Source organism: Lonchura striata, unplaced genomic scaffold (assembly GCF_046129695.1).
Source record: "Lonchura striata isolate bLonStr1 unplaced genomic scaffold, bLonStr1.mat Scaffold_91, whole genome shotgun sequence".
Lineage (NCBI taxonomy): Eukaryota > Metazoa > Chordata > Aves > Passeriformes > Estrildidae > Lonchura > Lonchura striata.
The window spans coordinates 501,385-525,597 of NW_027461190.1; the positions used below are offsets into that span (position 1 = coordinate 501,385).

Below are 24,213 nucleotides of genomic sequence, written 5' to 3' on the forward strand. Positions count from 1 at the left end.
AGCGGGCTGCCAGCGGGGGCTGGCGGGGGAGCTGCGAGCCCTGCCCCGGCTGCGGAGGGCTCTGCTCCCTGTGCGGACCAGGGCCGGCGTGGGCAGAGCACACAGAGCTTTCAGGGCACCTGGGGGATTCGTGGCCAGCAGCTTCGGGCTGATCCAGCTGGTCCCTGCTCCCTCTGGCCATGGCCAGAGCCGGCTGGGATGGCCCTGGCACAGGGATCTCCTCCGGTCCCCTCAGATGCGGGAACTGACCATGGCGCTGTTCCTCTCTCTTTCAGCCCTAGAAGACACGGCCAATGACATCAGTGTCGCCGTTGCGAGCCTGGCAGTTCAAACGTTGTCTGTCCTCCAGGGAATAGAGAGAGCTCGATATTCCCGCTTCCACAGCCTGCATGATCGGCTCTGCAGGGCATGGAGGAGACGGCCTCGTCTGTCGGGGCTGGGCTGGCTGCGCTGCTGCAGCTCTGCAGAGAGCTGATCCCAGAGGCTCTGTCTGCTGGGACCACCTGAGCCAGCAGGAATGTTTCATTTATTCAAGATAGCTCTTTCCATTTTTTTGTTTTTCTTTAGCATAGAAATATAGGATGTGTTGTAATAGACAGACTCCCAGGATCTTTCTTTTGCTGCCCAGGCTCTGCAGGGCCTAGGGGAAGAGGGAGAAAAGGGTTCCTGGGCTCAGCAAGCTGCCCAGGCATGCAGGGTTGCAGGGAAAATGGCCAGAAGCCCCTTGGCCTTTGGGGGTTCTGCTGAAGCCTTTGTGCTGCCCACAGAGCAGATGGGCAGGGGCTGGAGCTGTGGGGATCTCTGTGAGAGCGGTGCCTGGAGATGGCCACAAGCCCTGTCCCAGGCAGGAAGCGCCATCCGTGTCCTCCTGCCCGTGTGTTGCTGCCTGGAATGCTGAGGGCTCCCAGGTGCCTCTTGATGGATCAGGTTGGCCAGGCTGGGGGAGACCCTGAGGGGACGGGGCCACGAAGGGATGAGGGGCTGTGGAAGCCCAGACAGGACAAGGCAGTGGGAAGGCACGGGGGGGACGTGTGAGGGAGTGGGTAACGTTGGCTCGGGGAGGAAAGTTGGTTGGAACCAAAGGCACCACTCACCCTCACAAAAATATCACCAAAAGTCCTCACAAAAATATCATCAAAATCCCATAAAAATCCCCCCCAAAACACCCAAAACCCAACTAAAATCTTCCTAAAAAATCCCCCAAAACTCCCCAAAATCCAATAGAAATCGACTCAAAATCCTCACAAAAAATCCCACCAAAAATACCATAAAATTCCCACAAAAATTCCACTGTAGATTCCTTGAAAATGCCAGAAAAACCACACAAAATCCCAGGTAAATCTCCACAAAAATTCCACCCAAAAGCCCACAAAACTCACCCAAAAAAATCCACAAAAAATCACCCCAAGGCTCACAGAAATCCCTCAAAATCCCCATAAAAATCGCCCCCAAAATCCCCTTAAATGCCACACAAAAATCCCACAAAAAGTCCCACTAAATCCCCATGAAAATCCCACAGAATCCACAGAGAAAAATTTGTACAAAAATGCAGCCAAAAATCCCCCAATCACACAAAATCCACACAAAAAATCCCACCAAATCACCCAAAATATCCGACCAAAATTTCCCTAAACCCCCGCAAAATCCACACCAAATCCATTCCAAAAATCCGCGCCGAAATCCCACCAAACCCCTCTCAAATTCCCCAAAAAATGCCCCCAAGTCCTATCACATCCCACCCGAAGTGCGAGGAAATCCACCCAAAAAATCCCCACGAAAACTTCCCTCAAAATCCCAGCCAAACCTCCCAGAAGCAGCCCAAGAATCCCGCAGAGATCGCTGCGAGTGCCCGAATCGCCCGGGACAATCGCCGAGCCATCCCCGCCCGGCCCCGCGCTCCGGCCCCGCTCTCTGTGGGGCCGGGGCCTCTCCCCCCTTGGCTCTGCGCTGGTCCCGTTCGCGCTCCGCTCCCGCTCCCGCCCCACCAGCGCTCCCTGCCCTGGGCCGCGCTGGCCGAGCCCGGCCGGGCGCGCTGGATCCGCTGGGACGGCGCATCCCGGCCCCGGCCCCGGCCCCGCGGGGCTCCCGGGGCAGCTCCGGCCGGGATGCGGCACTGCCGCGGGGCTTTGGGCTTTCCCGGCGCTGCCCGGCGGCTCCCGGGATCTGCGGCTTCCCGAGGGACTCGGGGAGCTTCCAGAGGGGACCTGGGCTGGCTCCGGGGGGATTTGGGATCAGTCCGGGGGGAGCTGTGGACGGCTCGGGGGGTTTGGGGTTGTTCCCGAGGATTTTGGGGGGATCTGAGAGAGGTTCCAGAGGGGACCTGGGGCTTTCTGAGGGGTCTGGGGGAATTCTGAGGGGATCTGGGGAGGATTTGGGGCTTTCTGAGGGATCTGGGGGAATTCTCAGGGATCTGGGAGAGTTCCAAGAGGGATTTTGGGGTTTTCCAAGGGATTTTCCGAGGTATTTCGGGAGGTTCCAGAAAGGATTTGGGGCAGTTCCAAAAGCAATTTGGGACGTTATTGAGGGATCTGGGGAAGTCCTAGAAGGAATTTGGGGAATTTCAGAGAAATTTTGGGGGAATTCAGAGGAATTGGGGAGGTTCCAACAGCGATTTGGAGTCCTTCCCAGGGGACTGGGGATGGACTGGCTGGATTTATGTTTCTTCACAGGATTTTGGGTTTTTTCCCCAAAATGTCCTGTTTTCTCAAGGATCTGTGGACTTTTCCCTGGATTTGGGTATCACTACGGGGTAGAAGGGGAAGCTTTGGTAGATTCAGTGTGAATTCTGGGGGGTTCCTGGCTGGATTTGGGTGTTTTCCATGGGATTTTGGGTGGGTTCTCAACTGCATTTTGGGATTTTTTTCCCCAGAATGTCAGGATTTTTCCCAGAATTTGGGTATTTTCCCCAGGATTCTGTTCTCATCATGGGTTTGTCCCAGAAGGGGAAGCTTTGGGTGGTTATAGTGTGGATTTTAGAGATAATTGAGGCTGGATTTGGGGTTCTTCCAAGAATTTTGGCTTTTTTTTTCCTGGAATTTCAGGATTGTTCCCAAAATTCCAGGACTCCTGCTCGGATTTCTCTCTCACAGTGTCATAGAAGGGGAAACTTTGGTGGATTTGGGTGAATTCAGGTGTTTCTGGTTGGATTTGGGGATACAGGTTCATTTGTGCAAGTGAAATATAATTATTATTACTAATAATAGCAGTTATATAAAAATATAACATGATCCTTTTTTTTGACATAATAAAAAATTGATAATGTGAAATAATGCTGACAATACTAATTTGTCAGCTTTGGCTGCCCACTGTGACACTGAAGACCCTACAGTAAAGGACTGGCCAAGACCCAAATGTCAGTGGTAAACTCTGCAAGATTGTGTACGACAAATACCAGAGGAATGCATGAAATTGGCTATTTTTATAGGGCTTGCTGATACTGTGGTGTGGAATGCTTTGTGGGTTACATGAGAAATACAGTGATTAGGAGTGCTGGGTTTTCATGTACCAGACAATCCACAAGCTGCAGGATTGGTTGAACGGGTGAAGGGGTTGTTAAAAGAGCAGTTAAAGAATGAGTGCTGGGAACCTGTCCCCATGGAGAACCCATCTCCAGATGTGCTCCATGCCCTTAACAATGGCCCCTGGGGAAATGGAAACCCCCTGGCTGTGCACGGCTGCTCCCAGTGTGCAAATACAGCCCTGGGCAGTGAGACTGGGACTGCCTGGGAAATTGTTCTGGGTGTGATGGCCCTGGCAGGGCCAGCCCAGAGACTGCAGGGCTGGACCTTCATGCACTGGAATTAGTTAGGATAAATCAGAAGCAAATGAGAGTTAACAATACAGGAACAGGAATCCAGATTCCTCCAGGACACTTTGGTTTGGTAACTGCTCACTGGAGCTTGGCCTTGCAAAGTGCTCATGTCATGGGAGGAGGAACTGATGCAGATTATCAAGGGGAAATTGAAGTAATTTGGTTAAAGGATAGTGTACAAGATTGGATTATTCAAACCCATGACAAGGTAGCACAATTATTGACACTGTCAGTGTTTAAAACAGTAGGGAAAAAAGGAGATCCACCTCAAAACACTGCTGTTGGTGGAGATAAAGGGTTTGGATCCAGCAGTGCTAATATTGGAGCCAGAGTGTGGGTCCAGAGGCCAAAAGGCCCTCCCGAGGCAGCTGAAGGAACAGCTCCTGGGAAGGACAGCAGGGTTTGAATCCTGAAACCTGGGCAGGAACGATGGGAATGTGTCCCTGCAGCCAAGTGCTCTGTGTGAGAACAAGTAGATATTACAGGAGATTGTTTTACACATCCTGCCAGACCAAATCTCCCTGTTTGCCCCAGTGAAAACTCGTGACCTGGGCTCCATCTAGGATGGAGCCAGGGCCAGGCTCTTGTACTGCCCAAGGTGTATCCCTTGAAGGCCTTTTAATAAATACCTGCTTTATTCCTTTAACACTGCCTAGCTCTGTTCTAGGCAGCCTCTCAAGGCATCACCACCAAACCAAGGGAACACGGACCAGGTCTGGCTGGCTGGGTCTCCTGGGGACCACCTGACCACCTTGGCATGTCCAGGGCTGCTTCTCACCTGCCCTGAAGCCCTGGGGCTCTGGGCTCTCCTTCCTATGGAAGAGAACTCTCCTTCTCCTCCATGGGCCATGGCCAAAACTGGGATTCCTCCTCCAAAACTCTGTACATCCAAGGATAGCTCCCAAGTAAAAGCTGCCAGGACAGACAGGTCTGGCTGCCCTTGGCCTCCTGGGAGCTGCCTCTCATCTGCTTTTGAAACACTGGGGCTTGGTGCTTTCCTTCCAATGAAAGGAATTGTCCTTCTCAAGATGACTGTGATCAAAATTGAGATTCCTCCTCCCAAATTCCATGTATGCAAGGATCCCTCCATGACAAAAGCTGCCAGGAAGAACAGGTCTGGCTGTCTCAGCCTCCCAGGATCCACCTCTTTCTTCTTCTGCCTTTGAAACACTGGGGTTCTGTGCTTTCCTTCCTATGGAAAATCTTCTCCAGGTGTCCATATCTGAAACTGGGATCCCACCTCTAAAATTCCCTACATCCAAGGGTTACTCCCAGCCAAAATCGGCCAGTACCATTAACTCTGGCTGTCCTTGGCCTCTGGTGGCTGCCCCCACCACACTGGGGCTCAGTTCTTTCCTTCCCATGGAGATCACTGTGACACTGTGGGCACCTCATGGAACCAAGGGGATCATTGTGGCACCACTGGAGACCATGGAACCAAGGGGCCATGGTGACACCATGGGGCTTCATGGACCCAGAGACCATTATGACTCTGTGGGGCCTGATGGAACCATGGAGACCATTCCGACCCTTCAGGGCCTCGTGTCACCAAGGGGGCATTGTGACACCTCAGGGCCTCCTGGAAGCAAGGGACCATTGGGACACTGTGGGGCCCCATGGAAGCAAGGGAAACATGGAACAGGTCTGGCTGGCTTGGCCTGCCAGGAGCCACCTGACAGGTCAGGGTGATATTAGGATGTCAAGGGCTGCTTCTCATCAGCTCCTGGAACACTGGGGCTCCGTGCTTTCCTTCCTATGGAAAAGACCCATCTGTCTTTTCAGATGCCCATTGCCAAAATTGGTACTCTCCCAAAAATGTTCCCTATATGCAAGAGTATCTCCCAGACAAAAACCTGCCATCTCTGGCTGGCCTTGTCCTCTGATGGTCACCTCTCATCTGCCCCTAAAACAGTGGGGCTCTGTCCCTTCATTCCTATGGAAAAGAACTGGCCTTCATGTCCAGGAACCATGGCCAAAATTAAAATTGGCTACTGAGCCTGGCCGGGCTCACGGAAGCATCTGCAGCCCCGGGCAGATATTGACTCTGCCAGTGCTGCCATCCTCCCTCCAGTGAGAGAAAAGGACACAGGACAGGCACACAGAGGAGCAGCATGGACACACCGAGGGCAGGGAAGGGGAAGTTGAGTCCCAGGTGGGAGGGATGAGGAGATGCCTTGATCTTGGGGCAGAAATCCTCTGGTAAAGCTGTGGAGAAGGATGTCATTGATACATCAGACTCTCTTTTTGCCTATAATGCATTGAAAAGTATGGGGAGATGACTTGTTTCAGCAAAGGCCTCCATGCTAAAGTAAGCAAATGTTGCAGTAGCTGTGATCCCATGAAAAGTTTGAACAGAGAAAGAGGAGAGTGATGAGACCCTGTGTCCCCAGGGAGAGAAGAAGATCTCTGTTCCCAGAGATGAAGATGATTTCAGAAATAGATTAAGAGAACCTTTGCTCTTAAACAGCTCATCTTTAAACCAATACCCCAGAAGCTGTCAAGGCTCATGAACACAGCTGTGGGAATGACTGTGAAAAAATGGGAGGGACTTCACAATTGCAGATTATTCCAGGCAGCTGCTATTTCTGGAAATGAAAAGCCATGAGATAACTGTTTTCTTGTGGATAAGCCTCCATAACATTGACAAGAGGAGTTTCTCTCCCTAACTGAACTGAAGACAGACTATTGTAGAGGTGGTAAAGTGACAGAAAATTTTAGGTTTTGTTGCTTTACATTGTCAGGTCGTATAGAGAGGGGAAGTGTTCTGAAAGTTTTGTTCTGATCCTCATCACTCACTCTTTTAGTTGCTGTTAATAAACTTTTCTTTATACCCTTTTAAAATTTTTAGCCCACTTTGCCTTTCTCCTAATCCTACCTCACAGCAGGAAATGAGTAAGTATATTCTAGTGAGTGCACTGGTAATTAGACAACACTGAAACCACCAAATTAATGAATGTATTGGCCGAGAAATCTCAAATTGGCAAAGCAAAACCACTACAGAAACTTCCTGATGAACTGCCCCAGACAAGAGGGAAATCAAGGCAGAGCCATGGTTTGTCAGGACTTGCTTGATCCTAATGAGACCCGTGGTGCATTTGGAGCTGAGCCCTGGAACCTCAGGGCCTGAGAGGAGATTGCACAAACCTATCCAAGTGTCAAAATCAGAAGAAAACCCAAAAGTGTCGCAAAGAATTAGTGGGTCCCCATGAAATCCATCCCTAACACAGGCTCCTCTTGGCCTCCTTGGAGGAAATAATTGGAGTCCAGAATTGCACAAAAACCTCTCAGAGACTCAAAATGGCACAAAAAACACTCAATGTAGGAAGGAAAATCCAAAGTACCAGAAAAAAGTTGTGTATCTCAAAGCATTAATGAGCCCAACTGATTGTGAGTACAAAGCTCTCAAGGGACTTGTTAAAGCAGATAATTGGGGCCATGATTGCAGAAACCTCTCAGAGACTCCAAGGCAAAAGCCAAAGTCCTTTGAAAGACCTGCAGTCCCTGGGAGCATGAAGGAGCCCCCAGAGCCATTCCTGACCAAGGCTCCCCAGGGACTCCTTCCAGCAGATCCTTGAGGCCACTGGGATGTGGGCATGGGGGGGAAGCTGAGGGCAGGACCAGGGGCTGACAGTGCCCAGCCTGGCTGGGGCTGTGCCAGGAGGCCCCAGGGCCTCAGGACAAGGTGTCTCCTCACAGCCCTTGGTGGCACAGACCCTGCTGTGCCCCAGGGCACCCAGACTTGGCTTCTCTTTGTCCCCACCTGGCATCAGTGCCTCCAGTTCTCTGCTCTGCCTGGGGCCTGGGGACACTTTCTCAGTTGTGTCCTTCAGTGGGGCCCATTAAAAGTCCAAGAAACTTTGGAGTTGGATTCTGAACTGGAGCTCTGGAGAGGTTTCTGCAGCTCCCTCTCAGGGCCTGATGTTCAGGGCCTGAGCACAAAGCCCCAGAGGTTCATTAAAGTCCTTGTGCTGTGTCTGTGCTGCTGAGCTGGGCCGGGCTCCTGGCACAGAGGGTGATCCTGGTAACCAAGCAGAGCTTCAAAAGCACATTTCTCTTGCTGAGCAGCTCTTCTGCCAGCCCAGCAGGGCTGGGGCACTGCCTGCAGCCAGCCCGGGCACAGCACAGAGGCACAGAGAGCTTCAATCAGTCAGGGCTGGGAAGGGGCTGAGAAGTGCCTGGGGCAGAATCACTGCCAGCCCTTGGCACAGGAACCTCTGGCTGCAGGACAATGCAGCTGCAGCTCCTGTAGTGATCTCCTAAAGCTGGAACATCCCAATGCCCACAGACCCTGTGAGTACAACTCTGAGTATTTCTGATGCAGGGGAGGTGAAATTCTCATGAAGCTCTGAAATGCTGAGGGGTTCTGATCAGTCACTGAATATTTACAGGTGAAGGATTTTGATAAAAATGTGGAAATTTTCATAAGACTTTATATTCAGTTTCCTACTGTTGGAGAATGGCAGGGGAGGGGGGATAAATATTAAAGGTTGATTTTGAATTTTGACAAGGGCCTGAGACATCTGAACTGTTACTTTTAGTGATCAGTAGGTTCACAGGAGATCCCTAATGTGCTTTCAGCCACTCTGCACATGGACAGCACCAGCAGCACCTTTGCTGGAGCCATCAGGCTCAGTCTGAGCTGTCCTTTCTCCAAGCTGCAAACAGAACCTGCCCCCAGCCTGTGCCCTGCAAACAGGCAGGGTTCTGTCAGGCCAAGGAGAGTGCACAGAGATTTGGGGTGTGGGAATGCTGGCAGGGAGAGATGAGGCACAGGGAAACACCTGCAGGAGGAAAATCTCCAGGAAGCAGAGAGAAGATCAGGGAAGGAGAGAAAAGAAAACCCAGAAATGCTGAGGCAGGGAGAGTTTAGAGGTGTCCAGAGGATCCCCTCCAGTGCAGCCCCTCCCTCTGCACAAGCCCCCTCCCTCCTGTGCCCCAGCCAAGCCTCTGCCCTCAGGGCCGGGGCTCCAAGGCGTGCAGCCCCTCCTGTGCAGGCAGAGCTGCAGCAGAGCCGTGGGGCAGCTCTGCAGCCCCGGGCCCAGTTCCCTCTGCAGAGCACAGGGCTGGGAGCAGCTGCCCGGCACTGGGGGCTCTGGCAGGGGGCACAGCTGGCTCAGGGTGACACAGCTGTCCCCAGTGCCCGGCTCTGGGCAGTGCTGGAAGTGCAGCCAGGGAAGGAGCTGCACCTCCCTTCATCCAGTGCCATCAGAAGGACACTTGGAAGTGTCCCTGAGATTTCAGTCCAAGCTGGAAGCTTCAATGCAGGGTGCAAACCTGTCCTAGAGCATCTTTGATTTATAAGATTGATGGGAAAAGGCAGAGGTGTTGTGACACTGAAAATGCTGCTGGGTTGATGAAATGAGCAAGGAGAGTCCTTGGCTACAAAAGTGAAGCTGGGCTGTGGTGGATCCATCTGCTCTCAGCAGTACCTGGTGTTCTTTAAAGAGATCTTGGGAGTGTGAACATCCTCAAATTGAAAAATACTAAAGCCCAGAGAAACTCCAAGGAGAGTGAAGTAACAGACCATCTCCCCTGATTCTCCACTCATTATCTTGCACCAGTGAACTGACTCTGTTCTCCCAGATGGCAACAGAAATGCTGAGGGTTTCTGATATACAAGCAGAGATATGGGGGAGCTAATAAGCAAGACCACAAACCTCAAAAACACTAGAGACAATGTCCGTGTGTGTTTTGGGAGAGGGGGTATGGGGAATGGCTTTGATTTTGGTAACAGGTATCTCCTCAAACTTTTCACTGTCCTTTCTCCATGAACAGGTGCCCATGTGCAGCCACAGCAAATGTCCAACAGCAGCTCCATCAGCCACTTCCTCCTGCTGGCACTGGCAGACACGCGGCAGCTGCAGCTCCTGCACTTCTGCCTCTTCCTGGGCATCTCCCTGGCTGCCCTCCTGGGCAACGGCCTCATCATCAGCGCCGTAGCCTGCGGCCACCACCTGCACACGCCCATGTTCTTCTTCCTGCTCAACCTGGCCCTCAGCGACCTGGGCTCCATCTGCACCACTGTCCCCAAAGCCATGCACAATTCCCTCTGGGACACCAGGAACATCTCCTACACAGGATGTGCTGCACAGCTCTTTTTTTTTGTTTTTTTCATCTCAGCAGAGTATTTCCTGCTGACTATCATGTGCTATGACCGCTACGTGTCCATCTGCAAACCCCTGCACTACGGGACCCTCCTGGGCAGCAGAGCTTGTGCCCACATGGCAGCAGCTGCCTGGGCCAGTGCCTTTCTCAATGCTCTCATGCATACAGCCAATACATTTTCCCTGTCCCTGTGCCATGGCAATGCCCTGGGCCAGTTCTTCTGTGAAATCCCACAGATCCTCAAGCTCTCCTGCTCTAAATCCTACCTCAGGGAACTTTGGCTTCTTGTGTTTTCTATTTTTTTATCATTTGGTTGTTTTGTGTTCATTGTTTTTTCCTATGTGCAGATCTTCAGGGCTGTGCTGAGGATCCCCTCTGAGCAGGGACGGCACAAAGCCTTTTCCACCTGCCTCCCTCACCTGGCTGTGGTCTCTCTGTTTATCAGCACTATTATGTTTGCTCACCTGAAGCCTCCCTCCATCTCCTCCCCATCCCTGGATCTGTCAGTGTCAGTTCTGTACTCAGTGGTGCCGCCAGCCCTGAACCCCCTCATCTACAGCCTGAGGAACCAGGAGCTCAAGGCTGCAGTGAGGAGACTGATGACTGGATGCTTCTAGGGACATTAAACTACAGGCCAATTTCTGCCAACCATTTGTAATAAAAGTCATCTTTGATAATTCTTGTTGGCTTCATTTCAGAGGTTCTTTTTTGTTGTTTTATTTTTTTCAGATTGTCCACAAAGAAGTATCATTCCTTGTGCCATTTCTCATTTTGTTTCTCTCCACCTTCCCTATGGCCACAGACTGAGTCAATGAGGGGCTGTGCTCTCAAACCACTCTCAGTGGCTTTAAAGGAACTAAAGAATCTCTCAGCAAAGTTTTCTGCAGAGATGTCCTTTTGTTGCCTTATCTGTTGCTGCAGCAGCAATGTCTGTGTGCAGAGCTGGGGCAGATCAGTGCTGGCACAGCAGCTCTGCTCCTGCTGGCCACACCATTCCTGATCCAGGCCAGGAGCCATTGGCCTTCTTGGCCACCTGGGCACACTGCTGGCTCATGTCCAGCCTGCTGTCCATCAGTCCCTGCAGGTCCCTTTCTGCCTGGCTGCTGTCCAGCCACTCTGTCCCCAGCCTATAGCACTGCAGGGGTTGTTGTGGCCAAAGTGCAGGACCCGGCACTTGGACTTGTTAAACCTCACCTTCTTGGATTTGGGCCCTAGATCCAGCCTGTCCAGATCCCTCTGCAAAGCCCTCCTACCCTCCAGCAGATCAACACGCACATCCAGCTTGGTGTCATCTGCAAAGATGTCCTTGGTTCCAAGGGGCCCCTCAGTGTCACAATGTCCCTTTGGTTACACCTGGCCCTGCACTGTCACACTGGTCTCCTTGGTTCCATGGGGCCCCAAAATGTGACAATGGACTCCTTGGTTCCATGGGGCTTCACAGTGTCACAATGTTCTCGTTGTTGCCCCAGTTTCACAGTGGCCCCTTGGTTCCATGGGGCCCCAGGGTGTCACAAAGGCCCCATTGCCGCGCTCCCGCCCCGGTTCCCTTTGTCTCAGCCCCGGCTAGCTCTCATCCTGGGGCGAGGGCGGGCGATGGAGGCACCCTCCGCCGCTCCCAGCTGGGGTTTGGAGAGTGCCTTTGTGGGTCCCGAGCAGCGCTAGCAAGCCTCGCGGTGGTAAATGAAGAGCGGATCCTGCTGGGGGCTAAGTCCGAGTTTATTGTAGCCCAACGGGGCCAAATGTCCTAGAACGATGCCAGCCAACAGGAACAAGCACAAGGTGCTTGCACTGGCTTATAAACTGTAAGGGAGGGGTATCCAACGACCAATGGGGATAGGGATAGGGGGTGGCTCCGGGATGGGGGGATATGGTGGGGTCCAATGGGGGAAGGGTATGGGGGGAGCCCCAGGTCCTCGCCCAATCACCCGGTGCCCTGAGTAGAAGCTTCTGGATGGATGGGAAGGGGCACCGAGTGATAGACAAGGCACCCGGGGGGGGGTAAAATGCCTCTTTCAGGGTGATGGATAGATACTGGGAAGGCGGGAAGGGCGGACAAGGCGGGAAAACTGGGGATAAACCAAGTTGCACACGGGCGTACAAAGGAATAAACCAATACATAATACAGGGATAATAAAACATATACATAACGCAACTCCACATCTCCTCCTTTTTTTGTTTAAAAAGAAAGAAAGGTGAAGAGGATAAAGTAAGTCTTTAAACGGGGGCTTCACAGTTACTGGGCTCATTTTGAAACTAGATGTTTCCTTTTTCTGGAAATTTTTCTTCTTGAAACCCTTCTTTGTTCAAGGGTTTCAGTTCATCACTATGTTAAAGCTTGTAATAAACACAATGAGTCCCAGCAGCAGCAAAAGTCCTGTTTCTTTAGAAAGCAACTGAAATTAATAGTCGAGGTAGGGGAGGTCTAACTCAAAGGGGAACAGAGAATCCCAGAAGCCAGGGAGGGAAGAGGGGGGACCAGGTGAGGGGGACCTTTTCCGCCGTCGGAGGGCGGCGTACCCAACTTGAGGACTGTCCGGTTTTCTCTTCTGGGTCTTAGGGACATATGGTCTGACGAATTTGGAAGGGACCCATCTCAGGCCTGAGGGCGTGGATACGCAAGCGTACCCCCGTCCCCAGGTGACCAAGTCATAGGGTCCTTCCTGCCGCCAGGTCTCAGGGTTTTTAATGAGAACTGGCGGCTTTTCCCTGACCTTGCTCTGCTCGTAGGAATTAAAGTGCCTCGCGATGGGGGGGTTGAGGCACTCGAAGGAACAGTTTAAGAAATTGATGGTAAAAAAGGCCCGCGCTAACTGAACCTGGGGGGACTCATTTTTAGCTGACGACTGTTGTTGTTTAAGCATCCTTTTGATGCTTTGATGAGTCCTCTCTACCACGGCTTGACCTGTCGGGGAATAGGCGATGCCAGTTTTATGTTCTATTTCCCATTGCTGCAGGAAGCCTGCGAATTCTTTGGATGTGTACCCGGGGGCATTGTCTGTTTTTATCTGTTTTGGGACGCCTAGCATGGAGAAGGCTTGTATCAGGTGTTTCTCTACTTCCTTGGCCTTTTCCCCTGTGTGGGCAGAGGCGAAAACTGCTCCAGAGAAGGTGTCCACGGAGACATGGACGTACTTCATCCTCCCGAAGGAGGGGATATGAGTAACGTCCATCTGCCACACCTCACAGGACTTTAGACCCCTAGGGTTAGCCCTTGCGCTCACCGATGGTAGTGGGAGCGACTTACAGGACGGGCATGTGGCCACAATGGCCTTGGCCTGGTCCCGGGTTAGATGGAACTGCCGGACCAGACCAGGCGCATTTTGGTGGTAAAGCTGGTGGCTGATCTTTGCTTGCTGGAACTTGTTCGGGAGCGGCGCCAGCTGTGCGGGGGCGGCAGCGAGGGAATCGGCACGGCGATTGCCCTCGGCCAAGAACCCCGGCAGGTCGGTGTGTGACCTGATATGCATCACATAAAACGGTTGCTCTCGGTGGGAGACTAGCCTTATCAGCTTAGAGAGCAACCTGTTAAGGGCATCGTTGAAGACACCTTGCAGGATTGCATCCTGTGCTCTAGACACTACACCTGCTACATAGGCCGAATCAGTTACCAAATTAAAAGGTTCAGAGAACCGCTCAAAAGCTCTAACGACTGCGGCCAACTCAGCTACTTGAGGGGATCCTTCTACTTCAACAACATCTGCCTCCCACTGCTGAGTTTGAGGATCTTTCCAAGTTACTACTGACTTGTGGGACCCTCCGGACGCGTCCGTAAAAACTGTTAGAGCCTTTAAGGGTTTTTTGCTCTGAATTTGTTTTGTTGACAGAGTGAATTGGATTTCGGAATTGAAAATTTTGTGGGCTGGTCTCAAAACAGAAATTTTTCCGGTGTAGCTGTCCAGTGCAAACTGCAATGATTCATTCTCTTGCAGCAGGTGTTCTAACATTGCCTTTGTGAATTGGCCCGATTCTAATTTCAAAGGAATGTGGATGTGATCAAAGTCACACCCCGCCAGCTCCCGAATCCGCGTTCTCGCTTTGCGGATTAGCTCTGCCACCAGCTCTTGTGGCCGTGTCAACCTTTTGGATCGTGAATGACTCAGGAATACCCACTCTATGATGGAGAGTGGGTCCCTTTTGTCCTGATCCTTGCCCTTTCCTAGGGTGTCTGCCCATTGGAAGATGACACCGTGGAGGTGTGGCAGTCTGCCCAATATGATGAATCTGAAGGGCAGGCCCGGATCGTACCTGTGGGCCTGCCTGGCAGACATTGCCTCCTGAACCTTCTGCAAAGCAGCTTTGGCCTCTGGAGTGAGTTCCCTGGGAGAACTAGGCTCTTCCCCCCCTTTCAATAAATTGAAAAGAGGGGCTAGGTCTTCGTTGTTAATACCTAACCAGGGTCTCACCCAGTTTAAAGACCCACACAGCTGCTGCATGTCGGCTAGAGTCCGAATTGAATTTTTTATGGCCAATTTCTGCGGAACAATGGTCCGCTTGTTTATTTCTAAACCCAGGTACTTCCAAGGTGGCATTCTTTGAATCTTATCCTCTCGCAGCTCGAACCCTACAGCAACCAACGCACTGGTTGTCAGTTCAAGCGCGTGTGTAAGTAGATCGCTGTTGGGGGCACAAATAAGAATATCATCCATATAGTGCTGGATGATCACGCCCTCGGTGGCTGCACGCACAGGGGACAGCAATGAAGAGACGTACCACTGGCAAATGCTTGGGCTGACTTTCATGCCTTGGGGAAGAACTTTCCAGTGGTATCTCTCCATTGGGGCTTCTCGGTTGATGGAAGGAACCGAGAAGGCGAACCGTGGCGCGTCATCAGGGTGTAGGGGAATTTGGAAAAAACAATTTTTGATGTCAATGACAGCTAATTCCCAATTTTCTGGTAACATCGTGGGGGATGGCATCCCTGGCTGGAGAGGACCCATGTCTTCTATTACATTGTTGATGGCGCGAAGGTCATGAAGGAGGCGCCATTCGTCTTTGCCAGGTTTTTTCAGGACAAAGACAGGGGAATTCCAGGGGGATGTTGTTTCCTGGATATTCCCTTTGGCAAGTTGCTCCTTCACGAGCTCCCGAAGCGCTTTTAATTTCTGTTTATTGAGCGGCCACTGCTCTACCCACACTGGTGTGTCTGTGAGCCAATTAAGTTTTCGGGTAGGACGCTCTTCAGTGACTGTTGCCCGAAAAACCTGGGGGGTCGGGATGTTAATTGTGACCCCCCACTGGGCCATCAGGTCTCTCCCCCATAAGGGTTCTGTGTAATCTAATACGAACGGGCGTAAATAGGCCGATTGTCCGTTCGGCCCCTCAAATTTTACGATGTTTTTTGATTGCTTTGCCAATTGAGAACCCCCTACACCTTGAATTTTTCCCACCACGTTTTGCAATTCCCAGCGTGACGGCCAATCCCGTGCGGGAATGACTGTCACGTCTGCTCCTGTATCTAGGAGACCGCTTAGGTGTTTGTACTCCCCATCCTTCCGCATATAGCAGGAGAGCTTTGGTCTTTCCTTCCCTATGACCTGGGCCTGGCACACCTGGTAGCTCTTCTTCGCTGACTTCTTCCATAGATCCTTAGGGTGTGCCGGAGGCCCAGATGCTGGAATGGCTTGGGCGATGATTTGGCCCTTGGGAAGGAAGACTGGAGGATGGGGGCAGTGCAGCCACACTACTAATCGCTCGGTGTTCATGGATGTCAGGGATGGTGCAATAGTGACTTCGAGAGGTGTGAATTTTGTGTCCCCAAGAACGATACACTTACTGTGGAGGTTCCTCCAGGTTCCTGGGTCCTCTGTGTCGACAGCGATGGAGTGCCAGTCGCTGTCCCTTAGGTGCAGAGCCTCAGTCAGGGCCAACCTATATGGGGAGAAACCAGATACGATGTTAAGTATCGGCTTGGGCTGGTTCGGGCCTCGACCCAGCCAAGCAGTGGGAATGAAATCCACATCTTCTCTCATATAGGCTGGTTTGTCAGCCATAATCTGGTGTGTCAAGTCCAGTGAAATGTCCTCAGGTGGGCATTGCAGGTAGTCGTCCCTCCCCTCCTCTGATGTTATAGAACCCACCATATTTATGTCCTCGCGCAGGGAGGGACTGCGCTGATGACTCAGTTTTTTTGTTTTCCCCCCGAGTTGGGGGCACTCTTTTCTTGTCGCTGCTGTTTAAACCTAAAAAACTCGTCCCTCAGCGGGCATTGGGAAGCCCAATGTCCCTTCTGCCTACATAGATTGCAGGCCTGATGGTGCTGTTGTCCCCTCGGGGGTGCTCCTGTAGGGCGGCGATCTGGAGAAGGGGTGGCTGGCGGTGTCACGGCTTTAACGAAGGCTACTCTCTTCGTTGGTGGTTTAGGAGTCTCTGGAATGTCTTTAGCAGGAACTGTCACCTTCCTCGCACAGACTTGCAGCATGCTTTGAAGGGTAGGCTCAGGGTCCAGGGGCAGACTGAGGATTGCTTGCCGGCACGCGTCGTTAGCGTTCTGCCTCGCAACTGTGGCAAGCATCCCCTCTCGCAGCCTCTCGTCCGGGACCTGAGCCTCCATCGCGTGATGCAAGTGATCCACGAACGCGACAAAAGGTTCTAGGCGTTCCTGCTTTAGGGACAAGAAGTTAATAACCGTACCGCTGGGTCTTAACTTAAAAAACGCCTTTTCTGCTGCCCTAGTGCTGACTTGCAGCGCCTCTCTGGGGATTTTTTCCGCCTGCTTGGTCCCCATTTTCCAATCCCCCTCCCCGCACAAGTGGTCTAGCGATATTACAGCCCCATCCTCATCCCTAGAGCTATCTGCATTGGCCCAGAGGTCAGGTAACACCTCTCTGATCTCCCGCTTCCACTCGGACTCCCAGATGAGGAATTCTCCGTGGGTAATTAAACAGGAGAAGAGAGTTCGCATGTCTGCTGGGACATATTCTTTGGAGGAGAGGGTTGCTTTTAATAAGCTTCGGAAGTATTCGCTTTCCATCCCGAACCCCTTCTTGGCCTTGCAGAGCTCTTTGATGGTCTGCTGGGGGATGGGGGACCACTGTGCAAGGGGCCTACCCCCCTGCCGCGGGGTACAGGTGACAGGTGCGGCCGAGAAGGCAGGTAGGGACTGGGGTGGATCGGGGTTCCCACGCTCCCCCCCCCCGGAACCAAAAGCGTGGGAACTGGAAGTGGGGTCGTGGGAACCAGGGGACGAGGCGTGGTTTGGAGCAGGAGGAGTGGTATGTTGGGGACTCCCCTCCCCGGGGGTGGAGCTGAGGGGTGGGGTGTTGAATAATTCAAGGGAGGGGGAGTTGACGGGGGGTGGAGGAGGGAGGTGGGCGGAGAAATCCGGGGAGCAGAAGGGGTTGGTCTGCCGGAAGGGATTATGGGAGGGGGGAGGACAGGGATCATGGGAAGAAGGAGCACGAGTGGCGGGAAAACCCACGCGGTCACCTCCATCTTGTGTCCTGGGGAAGGGGGAAGAAGGGGAGCCATTTCGTGGGGTTTGGGGATGGAGGATGGGGGATGAGGGATCTTCGGGGGTCTGGGATAACTGAAAACGAACGGAGTCTCTACGGGACGGGGCTGTACAGCGCGGGGAAGAAGGGGAACGGGTAGAAGCAGAGACAGTGCCTGCACCGCTCTGCGGGGTGTCTAGGGTATCCTCAGAGGGGCCAGAATCTGCCTGCGGGCAATGCCGGGATGCCTGTCTGATAATACCCGACTTCGGGAGAGAGGGAGAGTTTTGCCGCAGTTTTCCCGCAGCGCCCGCCGCAGCCGCAGCCTCGGGAGCAGCGACAGCAGCTGCTCTGCGCCCCGCTGCAGCGGCGAGCGCCGCATCGTACTGCAGCGACCGGGCTGAGGGACAGGGAAGCGGAGTAGGGTTATATGAACTACCCGCCGAACTGGGGATCGGTTTGTTTGCGGCTGGCTGTGGCAGACTTTCGTAGCGATATTTAATTATATCGCGAATTTGGAGAGCCAAATGGGTGAATATGGAGAGAGAGAGATATGACTGTCGCAGGATCTTCCCCGCTACCTGTTCCCAAAAAGGGGCTTGGTATAATTTAGCTGGCGAAATGTCAGGGAAAGTTTGCGACAACCACTGAACGAACCATTTTACTTCAGATTTTTTAACGTTAATTCCCCCCACTAAAAGGATACCCACAACTTGGGAATAAATGCTCTTCTGCGGCACGGACAGCCTTGCACCCATGCTGTTAGATGTTAAATCGTGCCGCAGCGCCTACGATTGGGAAAACACGAACGAAAAACAAAAGACCACACTTCCGGCTTTGTCGCGGTCCTTAAGCTTCCCGCCCGGAAAGGGAAGCACCAAAAACAGGAATTTTTTCCCCGAACCCTGGGGAAAAAGAAACCCACCAAAAAGGGATCCTTCCCCTAAAACCTAGGGGAAAGGAACCAACCAAAAAAAGGACCGGGAAAGCCCCAGGGGCCCCTATACTCACAAACCACAGGGGTCCGAGAGGGAAGGGTGGAAAAGAAAAACCAATCGCAGGGCTTCTCCGCGAGAGAATCGACTCCGGAGGTGCTTTCCAGAGCTGCCGATCCTGTCCCCAAGAGGGCCACCCACTAAAACGTGGGTCTGCTCTCGCCGGGGTAGCTGACGGCCAGGAGGACGATTCTTCAGGTCTGCGCGACCCTAAAATCCTCAAACGAGGGTCCAACGCCGCGAAAACGGGGCCACTCTTTGGGCGCCAGCTGCCGCGCTCCCGCCCCGGTTCCCTTTGTCTCAGCCCCGGCTAGCTCTCATCCTGGGGCGAGGGCGGGCAATGGAGGCACCCTCCGCCGCTCCCAGCTGGGGTTTGGAGAGTGCCTTTGTGGGTCCCGAGCAGCGCTAGCAAGCCTCGCGGTGGTAAATGAAGAGTGGATCCTGCTGGGGGCTAAGTCCGAGTTTATTGTAGCCCAACGGGGCCAAATGTCCTAGAACGATGCCAGCCAACAGGAACAAGCACAAGGTGCTTGCACTGGCTTATAAACTGTAAGGGAGGGGTATCCAACGACCAATGGGGATAGGGATAGGGGGTGGCTCCGGGATGGGGGGATATGGTGGGGTCCAATGGGGGAAGGATATGGGGGGAGCCCCAGGTCCTCGCCCAATCACCCGGTGCCCTGAGTAGAAGCTTCTGGATGGATGGGAAGGGGCACCGAGTGATAGACAAGGCACCCGGGGGGGGTAAAATGCCTCTTTCAGGGTGATGGATAGATACTGGGAAGGCGGGAAGGGCGGACAAGGCGGGAAAACTGGGGATAAACCAAGTTGCACACGGGGGTACAAAGGAATAAACCAATACATAATACAGGGATAATAAAACATATACATAACGCAACTCCACAGTTGGTTGTGCTGGGAAGAGACTGGGGGGGCTATGGGTGAGTCCTGGTGGGGCTGGGAAAGGACTGGGATAGGCTTTAGGGGTCCTGAGGCAGTAGGGGACGACTAGAAGGAGGCTGTGGGATCCTGAGAGGGACAGGAGGGGCTTTAGTGGGTCCTGGGGAGGTTAGGACAGAATGAAGAGGGAGGTTTCAGGGGATCCTGAGTGGGCTGGAAGCGACCAGGAAAGTGCTTGGAGGGGCTTGGGTGTCTGTGAGAGTTTTTGGGAGATCCTGACCCCTGCGGACCACCCAGAGATGCTGCTGGATGGTGCCGCAGCAAGATGCTGACAAGAACTGGGGACTCCCGAGTTGGGCTTCGTCTTCCTGGCACTGGGGATCGAGTTTACATGCACAGGAAAGGGGGGTCCCAGGGGTCGTGTCCCCCCTCCCCTGGAGTGTAAATGCTCCCCCGGGGCCCCCAGCCCGGTGTCACCCCCTTTTCTCTGCCCACAGAGCTCCTGAGCTGCCGGCGGCCGCAGCCGCTCCCCGTGGCCTCGAGCCCGGCAAGGACCCCCCCACTCCTTCCCCACGCAGGTCATGGGGGCACTGGGGAGGGACTTGGGGGGACCCCACGGCGGGGCCGGCCCTGGGCAGGGAGGGCGGGTCCAGGTGGGGAACACTGCCTGCTGCGGGTCTGCCCGGCAACTGGTGAGTCATCAGCCCCGCTCTCGCTGATTGGCTGACTCTTCTCCACCGCGTTCTCTCATTGGCTGAGGAGAGGCCCGGCAGTGCAGAGAAGGAACGGGAGAGATCCCGCCCCGAGCACCGGCACGGGGACAACAGACCCGGCCTGGGCACAGGGAGGGAATTTATTACCAACCAAACCACGGCAGCACCAGGAGAAGGGAAAGAAATCCCTCCAGCACCTTCCCCCACCCAACGGGGATCACCCACAACAGGGTTATCCACCATGGAGAGACGGGGACATCCCAGTTTAGAGCAAAGCCAATTTTATTGAGTGTACCAGGTGTTTATACAGGGATTTACTTGTATGGGGCTTATAGAGGGCTCTGTTTTTGGTAACAATTTCCCATTGGTTACACATTCTTCGTGACATCCAGTAACCTGGGAGCATTTATCTTATCACAAAGTCTCACACCATGTTGCCTGGTCACTTCTTGCTTAGGGAGACCTAAACTGTGTCTGTGTCTCCCACAGTTTCTGCTCAGTCAGGCCTCAGATATCGGGCCTCTTTATCAGCTCCATTGCTTTACTCTCTGTTTTATTCCCCATACAGGGGCACCAGGGCTCTGCCCCACGGGGGTCACTGGGGATCATCCAGCCCAGATCCTCCCATGGGGGATGGAGCTGCAGGAGCACACCAAGCTCTTCCTGCACTCTCTTCCCTCACTCCAAGCTCTTCCCTCACGCGGGGCACTCACAGGGCTTCCCTTACTGGTGCCTTCGTTGGTGCTGGGTCAAGTGAAAGCTCCTGGAGAAGTTCTTCCCACACTTCCCACACTCGTAGGGCCTCTCCCCGGTGTGGATGCGCCGGTGCACGGTGAGGCTGGAGTTGTGCTTGAAGCCCTTCCCGCAGTCGGGGCAGCGGAAGGCCCTCTCCTCTGTGTGAATCCGTTCATGCTTGAGGACATCGGAGCTGGTCTGAAACCTCTTCCCACACTGGGGACACTCGTAGGGCCTCTCCCCAGTGTGGATGCGCTGGTGTATTCTCAGCGCAGAGCTCCACCCAAAGCTCTTTCCACATTCCAAGCACTCATAGGGCCGTTCCCCAGTGTGGATAACCTGGTGCTGGATCAGGCCAGACATGTGTATGAAGCTCTTCCCACACTTCCCACACTCGTAGGGCCTCTCCCCGGTGTGGATGTGCCGGTGCACGGTGAGGTGGGAGTTGTGCTTGAAGCCCTTCCCGCAGTTGGGGCAGCGGAAGGGCCTCTCCTCTGTGTGAATCCGCTCATGTCTGAGGACACTGGAGCTGGTCTGAAACCTCTTCCCACACTGGGGACACTCATAGGGCCTCTCCCCAGTGTGGATGCGCTGGTGTTTTCTCAGGTCTGAGCTCCACCCAAAGCTCTTCCCACACTCCCCACACTCGTAGGGCCTCTCCCCAGTGTGGATCCTCTGGTGCTCGATCAGGTTGGAGCTCCACCTGAAACCCTTCCCACATTCCAAGCACTTGTGGGGCTTCTCCCTGCCATGAGGCTTCTCCACCAGCTCTGAGCTCTGGCTGGATCTCCGCCCGCCTTCCTGGCTCAGGGGGGCTCTTTCCTCCCCACAGCTCCCTGGGCTGGGTTTGCAGCTCCTCCTCCTGCAGCATCTCCGGGGCTTTTGCTCCTCCTCCATTCAGCCACGCCCTGGAAATGATAAATCCTGGTTTGAGGGAAAAACAAGAGGAGAGCACCTTGGACTGGAGGTTCCTCATTGCCCAAGTTCATGTCAGGAAGTCACTGGGAATCTTGTGTCTGTAAGAACCTCCAAAACACCAAGATTCAGCCCAAAAATCCCACAAACTTCAAGACACAGAACAAAAACTCCCCAAACGTCAGAACTATGCAAAAACGTCCTTCTCCAAAACATAAAGATTCAGCTACTACAAAAAACCAAAGCACCAACATTTAGCCCAAGCAAGCTCAGAAACACCAAGAATCACCCCATGAAAATCGTGGATCCCCCTCCACAGTCACCTGCTGCATGTGGGGGGAGCAGCGCTCCTGGGGCTGGGGGGAGGCTGCAGACACAGGGAGGGGTGGAACCTTCTGCTGCTTCCTCTTTCTGCTCCGCCTCCTCCTCCTCTTGTGTCTCTACTCTTCCTCACACTCCTCTTCCTCCTGCTATTCCTCCTTCTCCTGCACAATCCCACCCTCTCCTGCCACCTGCATCGTTTGACCATTCTGTTCCTCAAGCCTGCTTCTCCTTCCCTTCTCCTCCTGCCCCCAGGCCCAGCACCCACTGCCGGCTCCCTCTTCCCCCCAGCCCCACAGCATCCCAGCGCAGGGGCAGGGATGGAGCTGGGGCAGGTCGGGCTGGGGCAGCGCTGGGCTCTCGGCCGCTCCCGCCCGCACTCGGTCCCCACTGCAGCCGCTCCCGCCAGGACAGCGCGGGGGGGCCCGGCCTTGGCGCTGCCCCACTCCCACCTCCCCAAATTCCCCTCGCGGGGCCATGGGGCCGAGGGGGGGCGCAGGTGGGTCCAGGTGGGGAACGCGGGGAGCTGCGAGTCTGCCTGGCAACTGGTGAGTCATCAGCGCCGCGGGCTCTGATTGGCTGAGCTCTGCCCGAGCCCTGGGGCTGCAGCACAGAGGGGACACCCTGCTCCAGGGGGGATGTCCCACAAACGGGGGACCCCATGGGAGGAACAACAGGAAAGTGTCTTTACAAACAGATGCTGTGAGTCTGCTCGGATATAGGGCCAGGGACCTGTACATAAGGAAGTGACAGCAGACACAATTTGTCTCAGAAAATGTTATTAACTGATGACACAGACTGCTCCTCAGCCAAGGTCCTGCTCAGAAGTTCCAGAAGAAAAACAAAGACTTAACAGAGCCATGAATATCATTTGCTATATAAAAACAGGGAGCATATTATGGGAGTATGTAGTAGGTGGATTGGGAAGTCTGTACCTCTCAAGTACTTCAGTCAATGTGGAAAGGGAGAGGAAGATGTGGCCAGGAAAATTAGGATGAAAAGGAGGCTGTGTCCTCCAACACTGTCCGGGGCGGCGGGCAGGGAGTGCAGCTGAAGGTGCCTCACCCACTTTGGGTGATCGGCTCCCTTGGCTGGAGGCAGCACCAGAGATTGATTGGGGACCCGGGAGTGACCAGGAGACAGACGAGTGACACATCAGGGGGTCTGTGAAGAGTCAGCAGGGAGAGAGCACTGAAAATCTCATCAGTGAGTGCCCTGGGATCCTCGGGGAGTGAACATGGCAGGGCACCCATGGAGGGGAGAAAAGGGAAAGCCAGGGAGGGGTCCCGGCCAAAGGGATGATGATCCCAAAATGTCTCTGAAGGGTCCCTTGGGAGAATGCTGAGGTAGTTTGCACATTCCCCTAGAGGTAATTAAGGACATGGACACCCAGGGAGGCAACAAGGGAAGTAGAGAAGGCATTTGTACAACAGGGGATGCATGGTGTTGGTGTGCTGGGAAGGAATTGGGTGAAGGAGAGTGCAGCAATATGGTTCAGGCAAGAAGCAGCAGGAGGAATCTGTGTGGTAAGAAAAAGGATGATGAAAAAGAGGAGGAAGAGAAAAATATTCAGGATTGTTTTGTTTTCCAGCACTGTTTTATCCTCACAATTTGCCAGCTGATCCAGATCCTTTCCATCCCCGGTTTCCAGGAGAGGAAAAGCAGGAGGTCAGGATGGCAGGGGTTTCTCTGCGGTGGCAGCGGCAGCACCGGGCGCAGAGGTGCGGCACCGGGAGCACGGGCTGGGGCCTGTGGGGAGCTGCGGGGCCGGGCCGGGGCTGTGGGGCAGCCGGGGCTCAGCGCCGGGCGCTGCCTGACCCCACCAGCCCCGGGCAGGGCCGGCAGTGGCCCCCGGCCCCCAGGAGGCTGCGGGACGCCCCGGCCGCTGCCCGGCCCCGGGGAGCTGCCGGCCCTGCCCGCCGGGGGGGCCGCCTTTGGACACTGCGGCAGGACAGGCACCGGCTCTGCCACACGGGCTGGGCAGGGACCCTGAGCACAACGGGGAACACAAAGGAACAGCTGGGAAATGCAGAGTGCACATGAAGGATCAGGATTTGCTGTTCAGGATTTGGTTTGGGTCCCTGCAGAAAGGAAAGGTTTTGCAGAAAGCTCAGCAGCTCTCAGAGGATGAGCACCCACAGGCAGTGACCGGGGCTGCAGGAGTGGCAGAAGAAGCCCTGCAGCACTTGGGCACAAGGGCACAGCAGCTGAAGGCAAGAAGGGATGAGCAAAAGGCCAAGCTGAAGGCAAAGGCCACGGCAGAGTTCCCACAGCCCTGAGGGATCAAC

General features: G+C 54.0%; 2 protein-coding genes across 2 annotated transcripts in view; one reads left to right on the top strand and one right to left on the bottom strand.

Annotated features, from left to right (window-relative positions):
* The window catches only part of LOC144248803 (uncharacterized), a 538,816-nt gene that overhangs the window by 341,601 nt on the left and 173,002 nt on the right, over positions 1-24,213 (bottom strand). Inside the window, 1 exon segment of the mRNA XM_077790790.1 lies at positions 20,716-21,370. Within this exon segment, the coding sequence (XP_077646916.1) occupies positions 20,716-21,370 (655 nt within the window).
* LOC144248791 (olfactory receptor 14J1-like) lies at positions 9,778-10,533 on the top strand. Its single transcript, XM_077790780.1, has one exon. The coding sequence runs from the start codon at positions 9,778-9,780 to the stop codon at positions 10,531-10,533; it is 756 nt and encodes a 251-aa protein (XP_077646906.1).

Bases quoted from the DNA above. Each gene is read 5' to 3' on its own strand.
- LOC144248791 (XM_077790780.1), top strand. From the start codon at position 9,778: ATGTTCTTCTTCCTGCTCAACCTGGCCCTCAGCGACCTGGGCTCCATC.